This window comes from Dryobates pubescens, chromosome 3 (assembly GCF_014839835.1).
Source record: "Dryobates pubescens isolate bDryPub1 chromosome 3, bDryPub1.pri, whole genome shotgun sequence".
Taxonomy (NCBI): Eukaryota; Metazoa; Chordata; class Aves; order Piciformes; family Picidae; genus Dryobates; species Dryobates pubescens.
The window spans coordinates 7,322,410-7,343,277 of NC_071614.1; the positions used below are offsets into that span (position 1 = coordinate 7,322,410).

The 20,868-nt window shown below is 43.7% G+C and overlaps 1 protein-coding gene across 7 annotated transcripts in view; it reads right to left on the reverse strand.

The window, feature by feature from the left end:
* DTNA (dystrobrevin alpha) overlaps positions 1-20,868 on the reverse strand; it is a 232,385-nt gene that overhangs the window by 56,660 nt on the left and 154,857 nt on the right. For all 7 annotated transcript variants that reach the window (XM_054179629.1, XM_054179624.1, XM_054179631.1 and 4 more), the window contains 3 exons: positions 9,975-10,188; positions 5,676-5,761; positions 3,964-4,118 (listed from right to left, as the gene is read on the reverse strand). In XM_054179629.1, the coding sequence (XP_054035604.1) occupies positions 3,964-4,118; positions 5,676-5,761; positions 9,975-10,188 (455 nt within the window). The remainder of the gene's footprint in view (positions 1-3,963; positions 4,119-5,675; positions 5,762-9,974; positions 10,189-20,868) is intronic.

A 20,868-nucleotide genomic window follows, 5' to 3' on the forward strand; every position in this document is an offset into this window, starting at 1 on the left:
TCCAAAGGGACTGCTACATTTTCATATCTGATTGCTTAAGCTACTGCTTCAACTTGCTCAAGAATTGTGGTTACCCCATGAGGAAGCACACCAGCAGCTATGCAGAGACTTGCATCATGCTCATGTGTTGTAAAAGCTTTTAAGAGCTGAGATTTCCAGATGGAGTGTGTGTCTGTGCTGCATTTATAAACAATTGCCACCAGATGTAAAGAAAATCAGTATTTCTCTGATACACTGAAGACATCTCACTCTGTAACAGTCTCAGGGCTGAAATATTGCAAGATACTGGAAAAATTCAGAAAGATATTTGTCCCTAGTAGAAGAGAAAATATTTCAGGCTAGTTGTGAAAATGGCCTTGACTCTTTGATGAACAGAATATGAGCTCTAAATGATAGAATGGCTTAGGTTGGGAGGCCCTCAGAGATCATCTATGCTCACTGAAGTACTTTTGCCACAATACCTGCAGTATCAAAGTCCAATCAAACAGCCACCATCTGCTTGCATGAATGATCTTCCCACCCAGTGAGCGTGGATAACCCAAACAGGCATCCTAAGATACAAGCATCAGCTCACAGAAAGGGATCTTTCTTTTGGAGATCTGGGTTGGATGTTTGGCATGGCTTTGTTGGCCAGTGCTACCAGCCAGTGCCTGACCTGTGTGCAGCACAACTGAGACGAGGAGAAAAGGCAGAGTGAAGTCTGGGTGAAGAAGAGTCCTCCAGAGCCCCATACTGCAGAGCTGAGTAGCCTTAAGTTTTCCCTCTGCTCTTGAAGGCAGATAGGTTGGCAGCAAGCACACCACCAGCAATAAAGGGGTGTGAATAGATGGTCTAAACCAGCAGGAGATGGGGAGACAAAACCAGCTCTTTCAAATAAAGCAACTTCGCTTCACTGACAGCTTTATGGCCTAACTCTTCTGGTGGTCACTGATTCTATGGATTAGAGAGAGCAGACTACCTTAAGAGGACACCAGCAGAACAATTTCCATACATTCTGAAGGGCTTATTCTCCTCCTGCAGTTTTTTTTTTCAGCTGCCAGGAGAGTTGAAACTGAAAGCTGTTTTCTAAATATATGCTACATGCAGATGGAGTCTAGGTTTGTGGAATAACACTTAGCCAAGTGCTAAGAAAATGAAGTTAGTGTCTGTCTTTTTAGTTTGGGATTTAAAAAAAAAAAAGGGGGGTGGGGGAATAAAAAGTGGTTTTTATAATAATAACAACACTTTTTAATACAAATACAGCATAGCACCACATTAATCCTACCCATGGGGGAAAGTGGTGGTGATGAAATCCCTCTTTGAGCCACATATTTGTATTCTGAAACATTAAGTCACTTGCTTTGGCATATCTGTTCCATGAATTTGCTGATGAGGAAACACTGTTTCTACTCCTAATAGGCATTCAATCTAGCAGTGGTTCACAGGAGCAGAAAAATACATGGTGTGATCAAGGAAACCTGGGCAATGGGGAATAATAAAATACTTCTGCAACAGGAAAAATCCTTTCAGACACAAACTGAAATAGATTTGACACTGTGAGCATAAGACCATTCCCAGCATTTTTTCATTCCCCTGAAGCTGAAGAATCTATGTACCAGGGGGCTGAAAGTCTCCTGATAAGCCAAAGTGATCCATCCTGAGAACAGGGAGGGTGCCAAACTTATCCCAAGGTAACAACTTTTGCTGACACTTAACGTGGAAGAGTGAAAGGATGCCCTGCAGCGTGACTAAGACTGTAAATATCATTTACCATAGTGTCACAGGGAGATGTTGCATTGAGTCTCATTTCAAAACTCTGGTTCACCCCTACTGGGGGTGTAATGAGAATTAACATCAAGTGAAATTAAGTCAAATGCTAGACCAGATCTGCGAGAGTACTTGGCTGCCTGCAGCAAACCAGCAGCTTTGTAAATCTGCTGTGTACCTACACCAGAGAGAGGCAGAACTCTTGTTCACTTAGAATCATAGAATCAGTCAGGGTTGGAAGGGACCACAAGGATCATCTAGTTCCAACCCCCCTGCCATGGCCAGGGACACCCCACACTAGATCAGGCTGGCCAGAGCCTCATCCAGCCTGGGCTTAAACACCTCCAGGGACGGGGCCCCAACCACCTCTCTGGACAACCCATTCCAGGGCTTCACCACTCTCATGGTGAAGAACTTCCTCCTTATGTCCAGCCTGAATCTCCCCACCTCCAGCTTCATTCCATTCCCCCTAGTCCTATCACTACCTGACATCCTGAGAAGTCCCTCCCCAGCCTTCTTGTAGGCCCCCTTCAGATACTGGAAGGCCACAATTAGGTCACCTCAGAGCCTTCTCTTCTCCAGACTGAACAGCCCCAACTCCTTCAGTCTGTCCTCATAGGAGAGGTGCTCCAGCCCTGATCATCCTCATGGCCCTTCTCTGGACACCTTCCAGCACCTCCATATCCCTCTTGTACTAGGGGCTCCAGAACTGGATGCGGTATTCCAGGTGGGGTCTCACCAGAGCTGAGCAGAGGGGGAGAATCACCTCCCTTGACCTGCTGGCCACACTTGTAGAGGTCGTGAACTAAACCATCTAATACCTGTTTGGAGACTTACTTAGTTATGGTATCTTAGTACATCTGGTCCACTCATTTGTATGCAGTGTCAGTGCCATTTCTGATGGCTGCTTAGATAGAAAATGAAGCCTGAATGGTATATTTTTTAGAGAAAAGAAATTGCTGGGTTTTCATCTTAATAATAGCATGACCAGCATGCAAAGCTTGAATGCCCTGTTGCCATGCAAGAGCACTTCCTTATTATTTTAACACCAAACTCCCCAAAGTCACTTGACTATGTAAATTCTTCAACATCAGCTGAAGTGCTGTCTTAAGTCTCCCTCTGTGGAACAAGACTGGTTTCACGTATGCAAACACTAGCATTTAAAATGATTGGAGAGATGATTCAATAAATGAATTTCAACAATGGCTTTCAGTTGTCTGTTGATTACTGATGAAACTGAGGGAAAACAAAAAAATGAGACTCTATTTTGCATGCAAATGACACTATTCCTGCTCCATTCAGCTTATTTGTTCAACAGTGTTCAGTTAGGGAACGGAAGGATAAAGGGAATGAAAACATCACTGTGTTTCTAATGTTTTCCCAGTTTTGGCATCTACTCTTACTTTGTATTCATGGAGTCATACAGTGTGATCATAGAATCAATAAGGTTAGAAAAGACCTCAATGATCATCAAGTCCAACCTGTCACCCAAGACCTCATGCCTACTAGACCACGGCACCAAGTGCCACGTCCAATCCCCTCTCGATGTGTGGTCAAGCAGCCCCAGTTATGGGATCTTTTGAAGTGCTAGGTATAAGCTGCAGCCAATGGACTGTACTCAGTGCACCTACACAGTGTGGTGAGTTGTGGATAGCCCTCTTATTTTCTTCAGGGTAAACTTGCTGCTTTTCTGACCCTGTCTCATGGACATTATCTGTAAGAGAGCAGGGACTTCCTAATACCTCCTCACTCTCATTTTCAATAAAGGTTTAAGGCAATTGTCTTCACACTTACAAACTTCTCTGTGTACACCACCACTTGGAAAACATGTTTGGTGGGAGTTGAGTTTTGTATGGAAAAATTCAAGTGTCTTACAAGCTCATGGCAACAACAACTAACTGGAGTGGAGGACTGCATGTCTTGCATGACCTAAATGTAACTATCTACCTTTAGGCCCTTAAATGAAGAAGCTTGTCTCCTCATGTTCCCCGATTTAGGATGTGTAAGTTAAGATCACTGTTTCACCAAGCCTCTCCTTCTTCTGTGGTTATATGGGGAACCTACAGCTATTTAAGGCACCTAACCTACTTGCCCAAAATAGCAAAGTGGACCTCCCTGCCACCCAGCCATGCATTTTCTGGGTGAATATGCACATATGTGTGAGAAAGGAAGGAAGTCTTGGCCTGCTCAGAGGGGTGATGCTCATTCTTCCTTTACCTGTTGTGAGAAACAGGACTTTGCTGATTGCTCAGTGTAACCAAACGAAGGCCCTTCGAAAACAGCGGTGGGCAGCTTGAGAACCTCCCGCAGAAACATGTCGTACCTGCCATAAACCATCACTCCACTGGAGTCAGAAATCATTGAGAAAATATCTGAAGGAAAAATAAGAAAAAAGACAAGAAAAGGACACAGCAGCCTCAGTGGGAGCTACAGATTTGCTCTGAATTCAGTATCAGCTGGAACAGAAGTGCTAACCAACATGTTCGGCTCATGGAAACCTCCATTACTGCATCTTTAACTATAGCCATGCTTACCAGAGAACAAAAAGAGTGATTTACATATTAAAAGGTAGCTGATTTTGATATTAAAATATTCCTCTTGCTCCTCCCCACCCCCCATTGTGTGGTCATTTTTTTTACATGACGTCTGAGGCCTGGCTTGAGGCAGTAATTTAATCAGATAAGAAGGAACTAATTTGACAAGTGATGCAAGATCAGCTTGTTACCTACTGCCAGCTTACCACGTCAAATCTAAACCTTGACAACGAGCTCATTAAGCCAGTTATTATTGTTTTGGACACACAAAGCAATGAAGGTCTTTCAAATGCATTACTTTTCACTCTCCCCCATTTTTTTTTTCTTTCTTGCTCATGTATAAAATGATCAGCTCTATTATTGCAGAGACGCATGTTTCTTAGCCTTTACTCTCCCTCTTGTTTCAAATGATCCTAAGCTTAGCAGAGGTTCACAGACCAAGAAACATTTATCATTTTTCAGGCTTTCACATCAGCTGCTTCATTTCTAGCAACCTGGAAGGGAAATACTGATAAAGGACCCTGGGACTGCTGACCTGAAAAATAATCATAGTATTCCAGCTTCCTACTGGACCCTGCTCTTACTCTTAAACCAACATAAGGAACAGTCTTCATTTATAACAAGTGCTTAATTTATAACCTAAGTTTAATCTGTGTTGGTTTCTACATAGAAATGATACACTAAAAAATGGCACCAGGGATTTCTACTTGTGTACTCTAACCAACAGTAATTAGTAAACTCAGTTTTATTTGGCTGTGGTTAGAAGGCTTAGAGGAAGTGGAAGGTTCACATTAATCTTTTGGTCAAAACCTCAACAAAATAGTATTCAGGACCTGAGGTACAGACATGACAGCACTAAATAGAAAATCTTTCATTGCAAATACAAGTAAACCATGCCTTGGCTGTTGGGGAGCTGGGAATAAATCCTGTGAAATGAGAATCTGTTCTCCAAAACAGATGGAGATAGTATGTGCCCTATGGGAAGAAATAGAACTAGTGCATAGATATATTGCACTTCGAAGAGAAATGAGAGAGGTGTTAATAAAAAGCACGTCTGAAGAAATTGCTAAATGATGCTTCCTGATGTTGAGCACTGGAGACACTTACCTGTACTTACCTGTACTCTGAATTCAGTCATCCCAAAGGAAAAATAATAATCTAAAAGTCCACCAATCAAAACATCAATACAGGAAATCTGGCTTCGAAAATACAAAGTCCAGGGTGAAGTTCAGCCAAGTGTTTGGTGAGATTTACCTGAAGATATGCACAGTGCAAATCCCAAAGCAAGCCATGAAACTGTAATTTATCCTGATTCCTTCTTTTCCTGCCTGTACTGTTATCTCTCCTAAGTACAACAGTGATGAACACTTCAACAATGTCACCCAAAAGACTTACATCTTAATTTGTCCATGATCTTTCCTCCACAAAGAGTTGCCAAGGCCATTTTGACAGCGAAAACGGAAATCTTACCATGTCCTTCCCTGTTCAAAAGTAAAAAGGAGACATATTTTATGTGTCCATTTTCCAACACAGACATGTGTCTAGTTCTGTGCCCCTCAGCTTAAGAAGGACATTGAGATACTTCAATGTGTTCAGAGAAGGACAACGAGGCTGGGGAGAGGCCTTGAGCACAAGCCCTATGAGGAGAGGCTGAGGGAGCTGGGGTTGTTTAGCCTGGAGAAGAGGAGGCTCAGGGGAGACCTTATCACTCTCTACAACTACCTGAAGGGTAGTTGTAGCCAGGAGGGGGTCTCTTCTCCCAGGCAACCAGCACCAGAATAAGAGGACACAGTCTCAAGCTGCACCAGGGGAAGTTTAGGCTGGAGGTGAGGAGAAAGTTCTTCCCAGAGAGAGTTGTTAGCCATTGGAATGTGCTGCCATGGGAGGTGGAGGAGTCACCATCCCTGGAGGTGTTCAAGAGGGGATTGGACGTAGCACTTGGTGCCATGGTCATGAGCTCTATGTTGACAGGTTGGACTTGATATCTTTGAGGTCTCTTCCAACCTTGGTGATTCTGTGATCTTCCCATTTAAAACACAGATCACTGACATGACATATTGTAATGCACTCTACACTTGGATTGACATACAAAGAAAGAAGACCTTTAAAATCAAAGTTTGTTTTGTGGGGACACATAGCAGGACATTGCTCTGTAAAGATCTCAAAACTGTTATATTATATATGTGAAGCTCAATATCAAACTGGTTTATCTCAGTACAAACTATGGGGATGATTACTGCTGCTCTTTGTGCACTGGAAGGCACCTATCACACTTCTGGTCTCCCCATCCTAAAATGTGGAAATCCCTAAGAGATCCCTGTATCTTAGGTCCCTGAAAGACTGCAAGGAAGTGCAATGTGGGAACAACAGCAACAAGCAGACAGGGCTCACACTACTGTACAAGCTGCATATTGTGCATGTTAATAAGTCCTGACTATTGCCTTCTAAGTGATTTTCACTGTCCTGAAGCAGGCAATGGCTTAACTTCTCCTCTTTCTCTTCTTTTTCCCTCTGGAATAGAATAGAATAGAATAGAATAGAATAGAATAGAATAGAATAGAATAGAATAGAATAGAATAGAATAGAATAGAATAGACCAGACCAGGTTGGAAGAAACCTTTGAGATCATCAAGTCCAACCTATCACCCAACACTATCTAATCAACTAAGTAAATCTTGACTGTGTCCTTTAATGTTGGCTTTTGTGCACATTTTCTTTTCCTTACATTGTGCCCTCTGACTGGTTCCATAATATTTAAAATCACAGTATAGGAATTTCTTGTCTTCTGCATTTCCACCTTTCTTGACCAGATTCTTATTTGTATTAACCAGGACCTGGCACTGGTTGGGTCATTTTGTATTCCTTTTGTGCATGTTTCTCTTTAGAGCTCTGGGAGTGTTTCTGCACTGTTTCATCATGAGGTTTCACCTGCCTTTAAAAGAGCTGTTAAGAAAAATAAATGCTAAGTGGGAGCAATGGCATTATTAAGAAGCAATGGAAGAATTAGAGGCCCATGAGGAAGTGCCTCAGATTTAAGATTATTTTTTCCCCTGCAGGTCTAGTTACATTTATTAACAGGATTATACTCTTGAATGGCAGACACATATCAACTTGCCTTCAGCTTTCCACCTCAGAGCCATTAGCTTTCCCATATTCAAAATGGTTATGGAACAGAGGAACAGAAAAAGGAAAGATTTTGTTTATCTCTTCCATCTCTCTATTTGAATTGATTAGCTTTGACACTGTATTTTGTATTGGTCATTTGTATTCATAAAAGCATCACTAGAGCCAGAAAAAAATGCAATTTGCCCTCCAAACTGATGTGTGTGTGCATATATATACACATATGCATATATAAATATATATGACTGATGAATGAACATGATAATGGGGCTTAACACTTGCCATTATCATTTGATCATTTGAACCCAGAAGTGCCCAAAGCTATGTCTAAGCACTACAGACGCCCCTGATGGGAGCCCAGGAACAGGTCACAAGCCACAGGACATGGGATGTTTGCTGGAAAAGCAAAACCATATCTCTCTCTTTTACTGTTTGCCTGCAGAAGAGCAAATTCCTCTCTCCATTTTGCTGCAGGTAGCCTTGGTGTCTAGCTGGGATCTTTACCCCTTACATTGAGCTACAGAACAAGCACATCACCACAGGCCCTGGGCCTGCCTCTGTGTTTACCAGCTGGGAAGTGGCTTGTCTGTGGCATGCAGCAGTGCATGTGTCTGGCCATTTCCACTGTCCTGTGGTGGTTTTGTGCAAATGAAAATGCCTGTTTCTTCTTTTTCTGCCCTTGAGGGAGGAAAAATATTCCTGAAGGCTACATTTTCACAATGAATTGGTGTATTTTAATTCCCCTCTGAGGGTCTGGAGGAGAGGTTGGGTGAGGCTTCCTCATGTGAAACATCTACTTTTTCTCCCTGTTGCCATGGCAACTGAGTCTCCAGCTGGTCTGGCTCCATGACACCCAGTACTGGGGCCCTCAAGCAAGCTAGAGGACAGAGAGAGGGAGGGGGAGAGTGGCAGCATCCTTATTTTAATGTGTCATGGGCAGTGTTTTCAGCTGGTGAATTTTCACAATATAAGCCACAAAGGCAATAGGTCATCTGCATCTGTCAGACTTAACCACTGCTCTGCAATAATTCTGATTTGAGGATGGCAAGCCCTGCAGTACAGGCTGATGACTGTGTGCTCAGAAACTGTGCTAGGTATACACAGTACACTCATTAAGGCAACGGGCTGGCTCTGTCTCAGACTTGTCCCTTTTGCAACATGGGTCCCATGCAGTAATAAGCAACACGAATTTCATCACCTCCAGGCCTTTATCCTATTTCTGTCATGGTCTCAAAATCATGCTGCACTGGCAGGAGCCAGAAAAAAAAAATTGCTTACAGCTGCAGGAACTTGCAGGGAAATGAGCTCTTTCAAAATAATGAGCTATTAACCCATGGCACTGCTGCAGAGGCATTGCGGTGGTGTCAGCCACGGCTGTGTCAATACATAACAAGGCAAATTAGAAGTGGATGTAAATTTGTTTCTGTAGATAATTCTCCTTGGACATAAACTGGAACAAGTCTGAGTAACTGGATGAAAACACAGTTGTGCTGAATTTGGCTGGACAGAAAGGAAAGCAGAGGTCCTCAATTTAGGTTCTCTCCCCAGTTAGCATCATTCCCGTGCTCATCCTTTGGGTCGCCTGTTCAGTTGTTTGCCAAAGGTATTTCCAGAGCAAGCAGAATCCTCTCACCAGCTGGATGAGGATGGGAGCACAGGCAGCTAAGAGAGGCAGACAGTGGTAGTTTTAAGGTTATGCCTTTAAAATTTTTCACAGATCTTGAGCAGAAAAGTAGCAAAATGTAAATAAATCACTACTGGGTGTAAAAAGGAAAATAAAGGTAATTCTCAGCAATTCTGTTGGAGAGGCAACCAGCACCAGAAAAGGAGGACACAGTTTCAAGCTGTGCCAGGGGAGGTTTAGGCTGGAGGTGAGGAGAAAGTTGTTCACTGAGAGAGTTGTTAGCCATTGGAATGTGCTGCCCAGGGAGGTGGTGGAGTCACCATCCCTGGAGGTGTTCAAGAGGGTATTGGATGTGGCACTTGGTGCCATGGTTTAGTCATGAGGTCTGTGGTGGGTTGGATTGGTTGATGGGTTGGATGCTATGATCTTGAAGGTCTCTTCCAACCTGGTTTATTCTATGTATTCTGTGGTGACAGGTTGGACTTGATGATCTTTGAGGTCTCTTCCAACCTTGGTGATTCTGTGATAAGGAACTTAAACTGGTTGTACCAAACCAGTTTTCTTTTCTCTTCTCCTTCTGTGCTCTGGGTTGATACCAACTTGCTTCTGCATGACCTTGGCTGCATTGTTTTGGTTAAGTCTAACAGCAACTTTCTCTGTCCCTTCTTTCCTTCTTTTGTATAGGGAGGGATGGGGGGGGGGGTGGGGGCATAGAAAAGGAGAAGCTAGTAGCTTCCCCTGGTCTTTGACCAGGGGGATTCTTGTGCTGTTTATTAATTGTAAACACCTGTAAATATTGTAACTACTGTATATTTTGCACATACTCATTGCACTCCATTGCAGATCTCAGTGTTGCCTGTAAACACAGCTCTCATTGGCTTCCCGCTGAGCTGGTCTGGCAAGGTTCATGCAGGGGGGGAAAATTTCAACCCACCACACAGACTTACGGATCAAAGGCTGCTAGCAAGAAGTTGAGCAGTAAGCTGATGGACTGCTCCACGTTGATCTGGTGGGTGGTTGGCATCCGTTTGTTGAGCTGGTAGAAGATGGTTGAAATCACAGCTTCCAGGCGAGCCACGTTCAGCTCCATGTTGGGATCCAGGTTGTTCAGCGCGTTTTCCCGCAGGGCTTCTATCACGTTCCAGATGTCCACCAGGTGCACTAGGGGACAGGACAGAAAGAATCAGTGGGGACATGCACTCCTGAAAGCAACTGAGAAAGGAAAACTCACCTCATACAGAATACAGAATTAACCAGCTTTGAGATCATCAAGTCCAACCTATCACCCAACACCATCTAATCATCTAAACCATGGCTCTAAGTGCCTCACCCAGTCTCTTCCTAAACACCTCCAGTGATGGCGACTCCACCACCTCCCTGGGCAGCCCATTTCAATAGCCAATCTCTCTTTCTGTGGAGAAATTCATCCTAACATCCAGCCTAAACCTCTCCTGGCACAGCTTGAGCCTGTGTCCTCTTATTCTGTTGCTGGTTGCTTGGGAGAAGAGACCAACCCCCACCTGGCTACAATCTCCCTTCACGAAGTTGTAGAGAGCAATAAGGTCTCCCCTGAGCCTCCTCTTCTCCAGGCTAAGCAACCCCAGATCCCTCAGCCTCTTCTCACAGAGCTTGTGCTTGAGGCCACTCCCCAGCTTTGCTGCTCTTCTCTGGACACATTCCAGCAACTCAGTATCTTTCTTAAACTGAGGGGCCCTGAACTGGACACAGGACTCAAGGTGTGGCCTAACCAGTGCTGAGTACATCACTGAGTACAGCATTGCTCAGGGTAGGGAATAACAGAGTCACACAGGACATGCTTCAGGAATAATTAACCAAATTAATGCATTTCCCGTCACTGAGAATTGAACTTGGTGGAGGAATGAGCACATGAAGCTCAAATCCGTTAATAAGCAAACAATAAATTGATATTGCTAATTGTCAATGTGCACAGCTTCAGCTTGGGAAATCATCTCTCACTGCAAAAGTGTTCAAGTAAAAATGTCTGGGTTATGGAAATCACTGGAAGGTAAACGCATGCTAATCGTTTCTCTGAGCCATGCCTCCCTGAATATCCACTCAGAAATTACTCTTAGATATTAATTTGCATAGCAGATGGGCTTTTCAGAAGATCCCACAAATATTAAGTGCTTAGCATGTACTGTCACTTTGAAAATTCTGTTCAGCAATTTGTATGGAAGGCAAAATATTTTACAGAAACAGAATCCTAATTGAGTCAGGGTAGACCAGCTACAATTAAACAAAGAACACGTAATGAAGTGATCCCAGGGCCATTATTTTGTGCTTTCCAAACACATTTGCCAAACACTTAGTGAAATCTCTCAGTTTGATGAGGTCTGGGGCTAAGCTGAATTTTATGAGGTCTGTTATTAGCACTGGTTAGGCCACACCTTGAGTACTGTGTCCAGTTCTGGGCCCCTCAGTTTAAGAAGGACATTGAGACTCTTGAACGTGTCCAGAGAAGGGCAACGAGACTGGGGAGAGGCCTTGAGCACAGCCCTACGAGGAGAGGCTGAGGGAGCTGGGGTTGTTTAGCCTGGAGAAGAGGAGGCTCAGGGGAGACCTTATTGCTCTCTACAACTACCTGAAGGGAGGTTGTAGCCAGGAGGGGGTTGGTCTCTTCTCCCAGGCAAGCAGCACCAGAACAAGAGGACACAGTCTCAAGCTGTGCCAGGGGAAGTTTAGGGTGGACATGAAGAGAAAGTTCTTTACAGAGAGAACTGTTGACCACTGGAATGTGCTGCCCAGGGAGGTGGTGGAGTCACCGTCCCTGGAGATTTTCAAGAGGGGATTGGATGTGGCACTGGTGCCATGGTCTAGTAGTCATGCGGTGTTGGGTGACAGGTTGGACTTGATGATCATTGAGGTCTTTTCTAACCTTATTGATTCTATGATCACACTGTATGACTCCATGCATACAAAGTAAGAGTAGATGCCAAAACTGGGAAAACATTAGAAACACAGTGATGTTTTCATTCTCTTTATCCTTCCGTTCCCTAACTGAACACTGTTGTCAACCTTGTTGACTCTATGATTACTTGGAAGGACAGCTTAAAGCGCAATCTCTGCTCACCCTTCATACTGTACCCAAACAGAACTCTTGTTTGCATAACACTGTTACTGGTGCAGTATGGTTGGCTTGTCCCAGGCAGGCATCACCAGAAGCAGTGGCCCATGCTAAAAATTAAAGCACCTACACTCATTCAAAATTGGCATTTAGTTTGAACCTGAACTCAAAGAATTCACCTTTTTTTGCTGTAAGCAGTGCCTACTGTACTACTAAACTATCAATAAGAAACAAATCATGAGCTTCAGGGGGCAATTTCTCTTTATTTTTTTAACCAGAAACTACCCCATAGTCCTTATTACTGAGCATGTTGATATATCTCATGACCTATTGAGAGCCATCTGTATGAGGAAGAAGATGCAATTTCTGTGGATGGGAAAATTTAATTCCAGTCCTCATAACTAGATGGTTACTTGCTTGGGATGCAGGTGCTGCCTCAGACTGCAGTGTGACTTGATGCTCTGATGGCAGGGAAATGTAAGCTGATATTAGACAGACAAATGAAATCAGATATACTGCCACTGCTTAGTCTACAGTTCTTCCCTGTGATTGGGTTTCTTTTCTTCTGCCTCATAAAGAGAGTCTCTGATGTCCTTCTACTGCATCTGTAAGCCCAGGGGGGAAGATCTACCACACAGGTGAGTGGAAACAGCAGCAGCAACTACTTCAGGCACTTTTCCACTTCTTCTTGCTGTTGCCTAGCACATAATTGGGAAAAACTGGAAGATACAGTTCTGTCATGACACCTAAATATTTGTTTGGCCTTTGTATTTAAAGGAAGCTTCTGCAGGTGACCCTGTATGCTGGCAGGTTGTCTTCAGAGTGTTCTGAGTTAAGCCATGTGCATGGGGCACAGAGCTCTCAGAATTCTTTTTGTTTTCTAGCTTCCTCATAAAAGATTTGGCAGAGGTCTCAGATCCTTTCAATGCAGCCATTCCTATTCAACCAGATTTCACTGTCAAGTTGTTGCAAAGGTCATCTGGGTAAACAGGAGATGAATCATCTCCAGGAAGATGGCCTGCACATAATAACTGACCCTTTCTGGGCAGCTTCTCCACATGGCTCAGAAGCCAGACCAGGCAGACAATGGAAGAAGTCATTATAAAGCAAGCCACCATCTGGTCCAGGACAGGATGGTTAGTGAGTATTTCCCACTCTGAGTCACCACTGTAAGGTAGCCAAGGAAGAAATACAGAGCAATATGCCACAAGGTGCAGCAATAGGCTGGACCATGGAATCGAAGAACCACAGAATAGTTTGGATTGCATGGGACCCTTAAGATTATCTAGTTCCAACCCCCCTGCCATAGGCTGGAGCCCATGTGCAAATATTTTATGGCCTTCATTGACAGGGGAAGGGCAGGCAGAAAGCTGAAGGTTAAGTGTGATGTTTCCCTTGAGGTCTAGCTTTTGCTTGCCTCGAGGGCTGTCAGGTAATTCAGACCAAGTAGATGGAGAAGATGTTTCCACCAGCAAGTCTGTCCCAGGCTGGCTTCTGAGTGAGAGGGTATGTGTGCAAACTGTTGAGCCTGAGCTATGCCTACACTAACAAGGTAATAACATGAGTAATGACCAGGCATAACAAACAGCACTTGGGGGTGAAACAGCACAAAGAGGGGTAGGAGCTTAACAGCACAGAGAGGGGTATGAGCTTAACAGCACTGCTGATCAAGGCAGAAATTACTAGGGCAGTTTCACCATAAATACTGAGCAAAGATGCAAATTCAGCAACATTGGAGCTAGTGGGTGAAGAATAAACAGAGCCAGGCTGTTTATCTGGGAGTGCACCAGCACGACAGATAAAAGAGCATGGGGGTGGAAATGGGACTACAAAGGGTAACAACTCATGTCACCAGAGTTGCTTGGGGGTACCAGGTATGTGCATCCCCTTTACTTCTGCAGGCACAGGGAATTGCCATGGTTTCCCCAGCACTGATAAAAGGACATCCTGGGAGGATGAACCAGGCATCCGGACTCCCTGACTATGAGAATGGAATTTCACACAGCAATTTAACCTTAATTGCTATAGCTTAGCGGTGGAAAACTCTTGAATAAGAGAACATGCAGGAAAACAGCTGGCATCAATGAGGCTGAAAGGGGGTTTGTGTCTTTACACTTCACATGATCCACTACTGATACTATGTGGCTGCCAGATTTTTTCTCTTTTTTTTTTTTTCCCCTTTTCCCACTGATATTATATTTTTCATAACACAGTCACAGCCAGAGCCAGTTCTGGTGATGGCTCTGGGAAGGGAAATATCCAGAGGCTAGCAGACATGAGACTAATAATACCAGTACACTAACACATACAAGGGAAAAATACTGAGTTTAGTGTTCACTCTAACCTGAAAGGCTCATAAGCTCTCCTGATATTCATTGGTATGCCAGAAGGGTAGGGCACAAGATGGAGAAAATGACTTATTGGAAATTACACAGCAGTACCAGTCCCTCACTCCCTAGAAAATATTAATCTCAAGGAACTGCTGTGCATTTGTACTATAAATAATTTCACTCGGGCCCTTTCCCCCCCCACCTTCTACTGTTTGTCTCCAGAAACACTTTGGTTCCACTTGAAGCTAAATACACAACAATCCTACTGCACTGTTTGATTCTGCATTTTATTCATGAATTTCAAATCTCTCTGCAGAAGGCTGGAAAGTAATACTTCCTAGGGGAGGAAGTGGAAGATGGACAAGAGCCAGACGTTTAAGAAGATCTGCTAATTTTGAAAGTATCTACTGAAATGCCTAGCTCAACATCACAAGAAGAGTTTGTTAGGCTGCTGTACAGAGGACTGAAGTCTCTGGTCTTTGCTCATGACAGTTGTTATGGACAGGAATTCACCCACTTACATTTAAATGTCAAAAATCAGCCGGGAATCAAGGCTCCCTCTAATGTCAGTGAGAGAAAAAGGCAACTCAAGGCAGCTGTTTGGAGGCAGGTGGGATGAGCAGTGCCCGTATTTCTGCAATGACTACAGACAAAGCCTGAAGTGACACGTTTACAGTGAGACATGTACCCTCAGAGCTGGTAAAGTTAACAGATTAATCCCTCACCTTGCTCTTTAAAACACTAAGAAAAGATGTCTTTTCTGTTCTGACTGCTCCATGGCCCAGAATAATTCAGGTTTTATAGAAAATATGAATAATAAATACATGAACGTGTATGAGCAGCTCCCAGACCCTGGTACACGCACAGCCTCTTACACCGCGTCGCTTAACCTTGCACAGATTACACCTGGGGGCAGAGCCCTACTGATCACTTGGAATCCTGTATTTTCAAAGGGTACACACACAGTTTGTAAACTCTTTCAAGTCAATCTACCAGCATTGTGAAAACTCAAGAGTAAAACACAAGCCTCTGCAAGCTCTATTCTATTTATCTGTACTTTTAGGCATTTATGCCCACAGCTCACAGGATATTTGCAGTCCTTCCAATGCAATAACAGAATGTTAACCTTGCAGACTTTGCTTCCATTCCTCTCATTTTCATTTTTATCCTTTCTGGCACCCACTTTTTTTATAATCTCTGCCAGACCCACTCATTCATTTATCTATCCCTGAGATGGTTTTAATCTCACTGAAGAAGGTCTATCTCCTTACCGTGCTTACACAACACGTAGTGCAATATACCTGATTTCTATGTGCCACCACAATGCTAAAAAGAAGAGTTTGCAGTGTAACAAACCAGCTTACGGATGCAAGAGAGCTTTCCCTCTCCTGAAATCTGCCTTAAATGCCCTCAATAAAGTAAAGCTCCACAAGTTTGCTTTTAACTTCTTATTGCTGTTCCTGCTTTTGTTGCTTTACCCACATTCACCTCAGAATGATAAGGGTGCTGCCCTTCCTGACAGGGATTTGTAGAAGTGTGAGAACCTGTCAGTTGTTTCTTCAGTGTCAGCTGGTGATCACCAGGCAGTGGGGTAAAAGCTGCTTGGGTGTGGTGTAAGGTAATCCAAAACCCTGCAGCCACAGACCCTTCAGAAAGGCCTCATGCTCTGTACAGAGCACAGCTCTCCAGGTGTAGAATAGAATAGGAATAGAATAGAATAGAATAGACAAGGTTGGAAGAGACCTTTGAGATCATCACGTCCAACCTATCATCCAACACCACCTAATCAACTAAACCATGCAACCAAGGACCCTATCAAGTCTCCTCCTAAACACCTCCAATGATGGTGACTCCACCACCTCCCCGGGCAGCCCATTCCAATATAAGATCTCCTTCATCTGCTTGGAGTCTGAACGAAATACTGATGTTTTCCACAAGCAATTGCTAAACTACACATTGCCCTTTGGATTTTCTGTTCAAGTCATTTATGAAGTCACCACTAAGCTGAACATCTGCACTTTTGGCTCTTCCATGTCAAACACTACTTGCCAATTGAACTTTTATGAAATTAAGTAATATATACACACTGTTATAGAGGGTTTTATACTTGAGTATGTTCTGTAACTAATTCACTAAAAGATTAGTGAATGTAACTAAAGTTCAGCATCTGGACAGACATGCACAGATGAGCAGCATTACAGAATGCTGCCATTCACTCCACAGCAACTGCTATCCAAAGTGCATACTTTGAGGAGACCCTGGCTGAACTCTAGGGAATTAGGATTAATACATAATATGCACTCCAAATAACAAATATTATTTCCTTCAGAGGAGTCCTGCTGTTGAAACAGCATTTGGAGAGTGCCTGTTGCCAGCATGTTGTAACTGTGACTGAGAGCTCAGTCTCTCTCAGCAGGACGTGAAGGAAAGATAGCTGGCTCTGTTTGAAAGGAGTTCTAGGTTTTCCTCAAACTATGTTTTCAGACACCCTTGAAGTTTTGCATCCTGCCCCTTCTGCCTTTCCCTGTGTTCAGAACATCTTTTCCCATTGCCTTTTCCTACTCTGATGATGAAAAAGAGTAATTAGTAGAGTGCAGAATCCTATCACCTACAACTCTGTCAACGCCTATGTAAATTTCATTGATCGTGAGTTTCCCTCTTTTCTTCAAGAGTTTCTTGAGTCTCTTCATTTGCAGCAAATCAATGTATTTTTAATGTATTGTCACTTCATTTAATTTATAGTAGCTTTAATTTACTTGCAACTAGTAATTTTCTGTTTGGGAGACAACGGCATCTCAAAAGTAATTGAGAGAAGAGATGGACTACCCTCTTTGTTTTTTCAACTCAAAGCAAAGACATTTAAATGTATTTATGCAGTGCAAAATGAAGGCTTCTTTCCATCTTGTAGTTTATTAGAAATATGGAAGGGCTGGGAGATATAAATAAACTTGGGTATATCACTAATCTCACAGGAGGCAGATTACTTCAAACATCAGTCGTCGAGAAATGATGTTGCCCTGAGCAAGCACGCAGAAGAAAACTGCAGCGAAAGTTTATCTTCTATGGAGTAAAAATAATAATTAAAGCCAGACTTTGTGCTTAAGCTTTTTTTTTGCCATTAAATAGATCTACTTATGCAAAAATCTTCAGCTGTTCTACTGCCATTTTTTTTTTTTTGCATCCCACCTGCATCACGAACTCTATTATAGTATCAGTCAAGGTTGGAAGGGACCACAAGGATCATCTAGTTCCAACCCCCCTGCCATGGCCAGGGACACCTCACAGTAGATCAGGCTGGCCAGAGCCTCGTCCAGCCTGGGCTTAAACACCTCCAGGGACGGGGCCTCAACCACCTCCCTGGACAACCCATTCCAGGGCTTCACCACTCTCATGGGGAAGAACTTCCACCTCACGTCCAGCCTGAATCTGTTATCTTTCCATTTATTACTAAATGAGCATGGAAGAGGAGATTACATTAAATCAAACAAAGGAAGTGACTAAATTAGGCCTTTAAAATCAATTCAAATTTACTTCAAGTACAACGGTTCCAACTAAATCTAGGTTTAAACATGCCCAATTGATAAGTAGGACAGAATTCCTCCTTGATAGATTTCCCTTTGTCAGTGAATACAGGAAAACCTCTTAAAGAAGCATTAACTTCAATTATTCCCCCAAATTTCAGTATACCCTCGCAGACACGCTTGAGTTTAAAGGTGCTAGCAGTGTCATTTGAAAGCAATGGCACTTGAAGGTATGTCAAGTATTTCAGGGGGATTTCATTAAAAGAGAAAGATTTATGCTTCCTTGTCTAACAACCCTAAAAATATTATAAAACATGTTAGACAATACTACTTTTTTTTTTCTTTTTTTGGATTAGAATCTATGACCCCATCACAAATCAGGGGATTGGAACCATTTGTCACTGTGATTGCTGCGAAGCCCTGGCGAGTTACTCATGCTTTCTGTTTGGCTTCCTCTCTCCTGCTGCTGGGCAGGTAAAAGGAGGACTGACTGAGGCATGTTTTCCCTCTAAACTACACCTGGTTGTAGCCAAGCTGCCCCTCAGACCAGTCAGCTCTAGCACAATCACCAAAGCCTTATCTACAAGTCCCACCCCTATGCAGTGGTGCACTAAGCACAGGTGACAAATCTGGAGTGCTTCAACCTGTCCCTATGGGGCTGGGAGTGTCCAGCCTACAAGAGGGAAGGCTCAGCGTTTGTTTGTACAAACATCTGATGCAAGGGAGTAAAGAACACGGAGCCAGACGCTTCTCAGGGAAGGGAGAGTGAAAGCACAGGAGGTAAAGGGCACAAATTAAAACATAGAAAAGCATTCAAGTTTAGGAAAAAACCTTCTCTGTGAGGGCTGTCAAACACTCAACAGGTTGCCTAGAGAGACTGTGGAGTCTCCATTATTGAAGGTATTCAAAACCAAACTAACACAGCACTAAGCAACCTGTTCCAGCTGATCCTGCTCTCTCCAGAGGTCCCTGTCAACCCCAGTGACTCTGTGACGCCCTTGGATGTCCTAACTCATACTGCAAAAACATAACTCTTTGAGGAGAGGAATCAGTGCTGCCCCACTGATTTTTCCCAAGCTATTGCTCTTCATTTTTGCTGTAAGAGCACACAGGTGTGTGGTACACATTGGCCCAGCAAGAAGCTGGAGCAAGGCTGACCTCTTTTACCTGCCCACCCCACAGAGGGATGCCCAGAGTGAGGAGGATAAGGAACTAAACATTTAGACCATTCTGAACTACTCTGAACTACATTCTGAACTACTCTACACATGGAGAAAGCTACATTTGGACTTACTGAATTCATGCAGATCACCTGTCCAGGTGGGAGGCACTACATAAAACATCAAAGTAGTGCAATCAGTCTGCACAGTGCTCTCCTGCCCAACAGGAGGTGGCCAGCTGCACACTGCATGCACAGGACACACATCCCTGAGTGGCTGCCAAACCTGGCTGCTGGGTGTCTGGAAATCTGCAGGACATGATCTGTAGCACCCAGGAACTGGAATTTTCTGGTAAAAGTTTTAAAGAGTCTCCTGTCCACACAGCCAGGCTTGCATCCTTGTATCCTCACCTGCTGTTCTGCCCAGAGAGAAAAATCAGTTATTCTAAACCCACTGATCACATCAAACAAACGTGGCCAGCTGGAAGTGTCTGGCAACTTGGCCAAAGGCACTAATGAGACCCAACCATCAGGATAACAATACACTGAAAGGTGGTCTTCTTGCCTTTAACGTGGTACCTGACAAAGCCAACGAGGTGTCAAGAGTATGTAAAGATTTCCATTTAAATTGTTCACTTTCACATTAACTTAGTTTACAATAAAAGCTCCCTCTCCTCCCGCTGTCAATCCCTGCCTATTTTGTCCTACCTATATTTAACTGAAGCCTGCAGGGCTCTCTGTGGGTGGCAGGAGAAGGCCATCAGTTTCCCGAAGGAGCAGCACTAATGACAGTCAATCTTGCCAAAGGGAACGGTGGGCAATGCACCTCGAGTGCTGGGCTGGGACACCGATGTCATCTCCTTGTCACCCAGATGGTGCAGGGAAAGCACTTCCTTTTTTAAACACACTCTGATATCACTGATCTGAAATGCTGAATGAAGTGTGACGTGCACACAAAAAAGCAGTATGAAAATCTAACTCTGCAATTCTTCATACTTTGATGACAACTAGGAAAAAATCACTCAATTAAAACCCTGCACTGCTGCTAATAAGTACATAGCACAAATCCTTTGACTACACATCACTTTCTTAAACTTATTTGGGAAATACAGACCATTGTGCAACTAGCAGACCTGTTGCTTTGTGCATTCCATAGCCAGAAATTATAAATCCCCACTAAAGACAATAATATTCCCAGATTATACATCTCTATTATGCTTGCTGTCCCACCATAATACTATTTTAATAAGCAAGGCTTTACTTGAGGCATTGTGTGATCAGGTCTAAGTCTGACTAAATTCCTTTAAATGGGTTTGGAAAGTAGCAACTTTAAATCAGCCAGAGAATTCATGGGGGATGGGATGGGATGGGATGGGATGGGATGGGATGGGATGGGATGGGATGGGATGGGATGGGATGGAAAAGACCTTTGAGATCATCAAGTCAACTAAACCATGGCACCAGGCACCCCATCAAGTCTCTTCCTCAACACCTCCAGTGATGGTGACTCCACCACCTCCCTGGGCAGCACATTCCAATGGCTAACAACTCTCTCTGGGAAGAACGTCTTCCTAACATCCATCTTAAACCTCCCCTGGCACAGCTTGAGACTGTGTCCTCTTGTTCTGGTGCTGGTTGCCTGGGAGAAGAGACCAGCCCCCATTTGGCCACAACCTCCCTTCAGGTAGTTGTAGAGAGCAGTAAGGTCTCCCCTGAGCCTCCTCTTCTCCAGGCTAAGCAACCCCA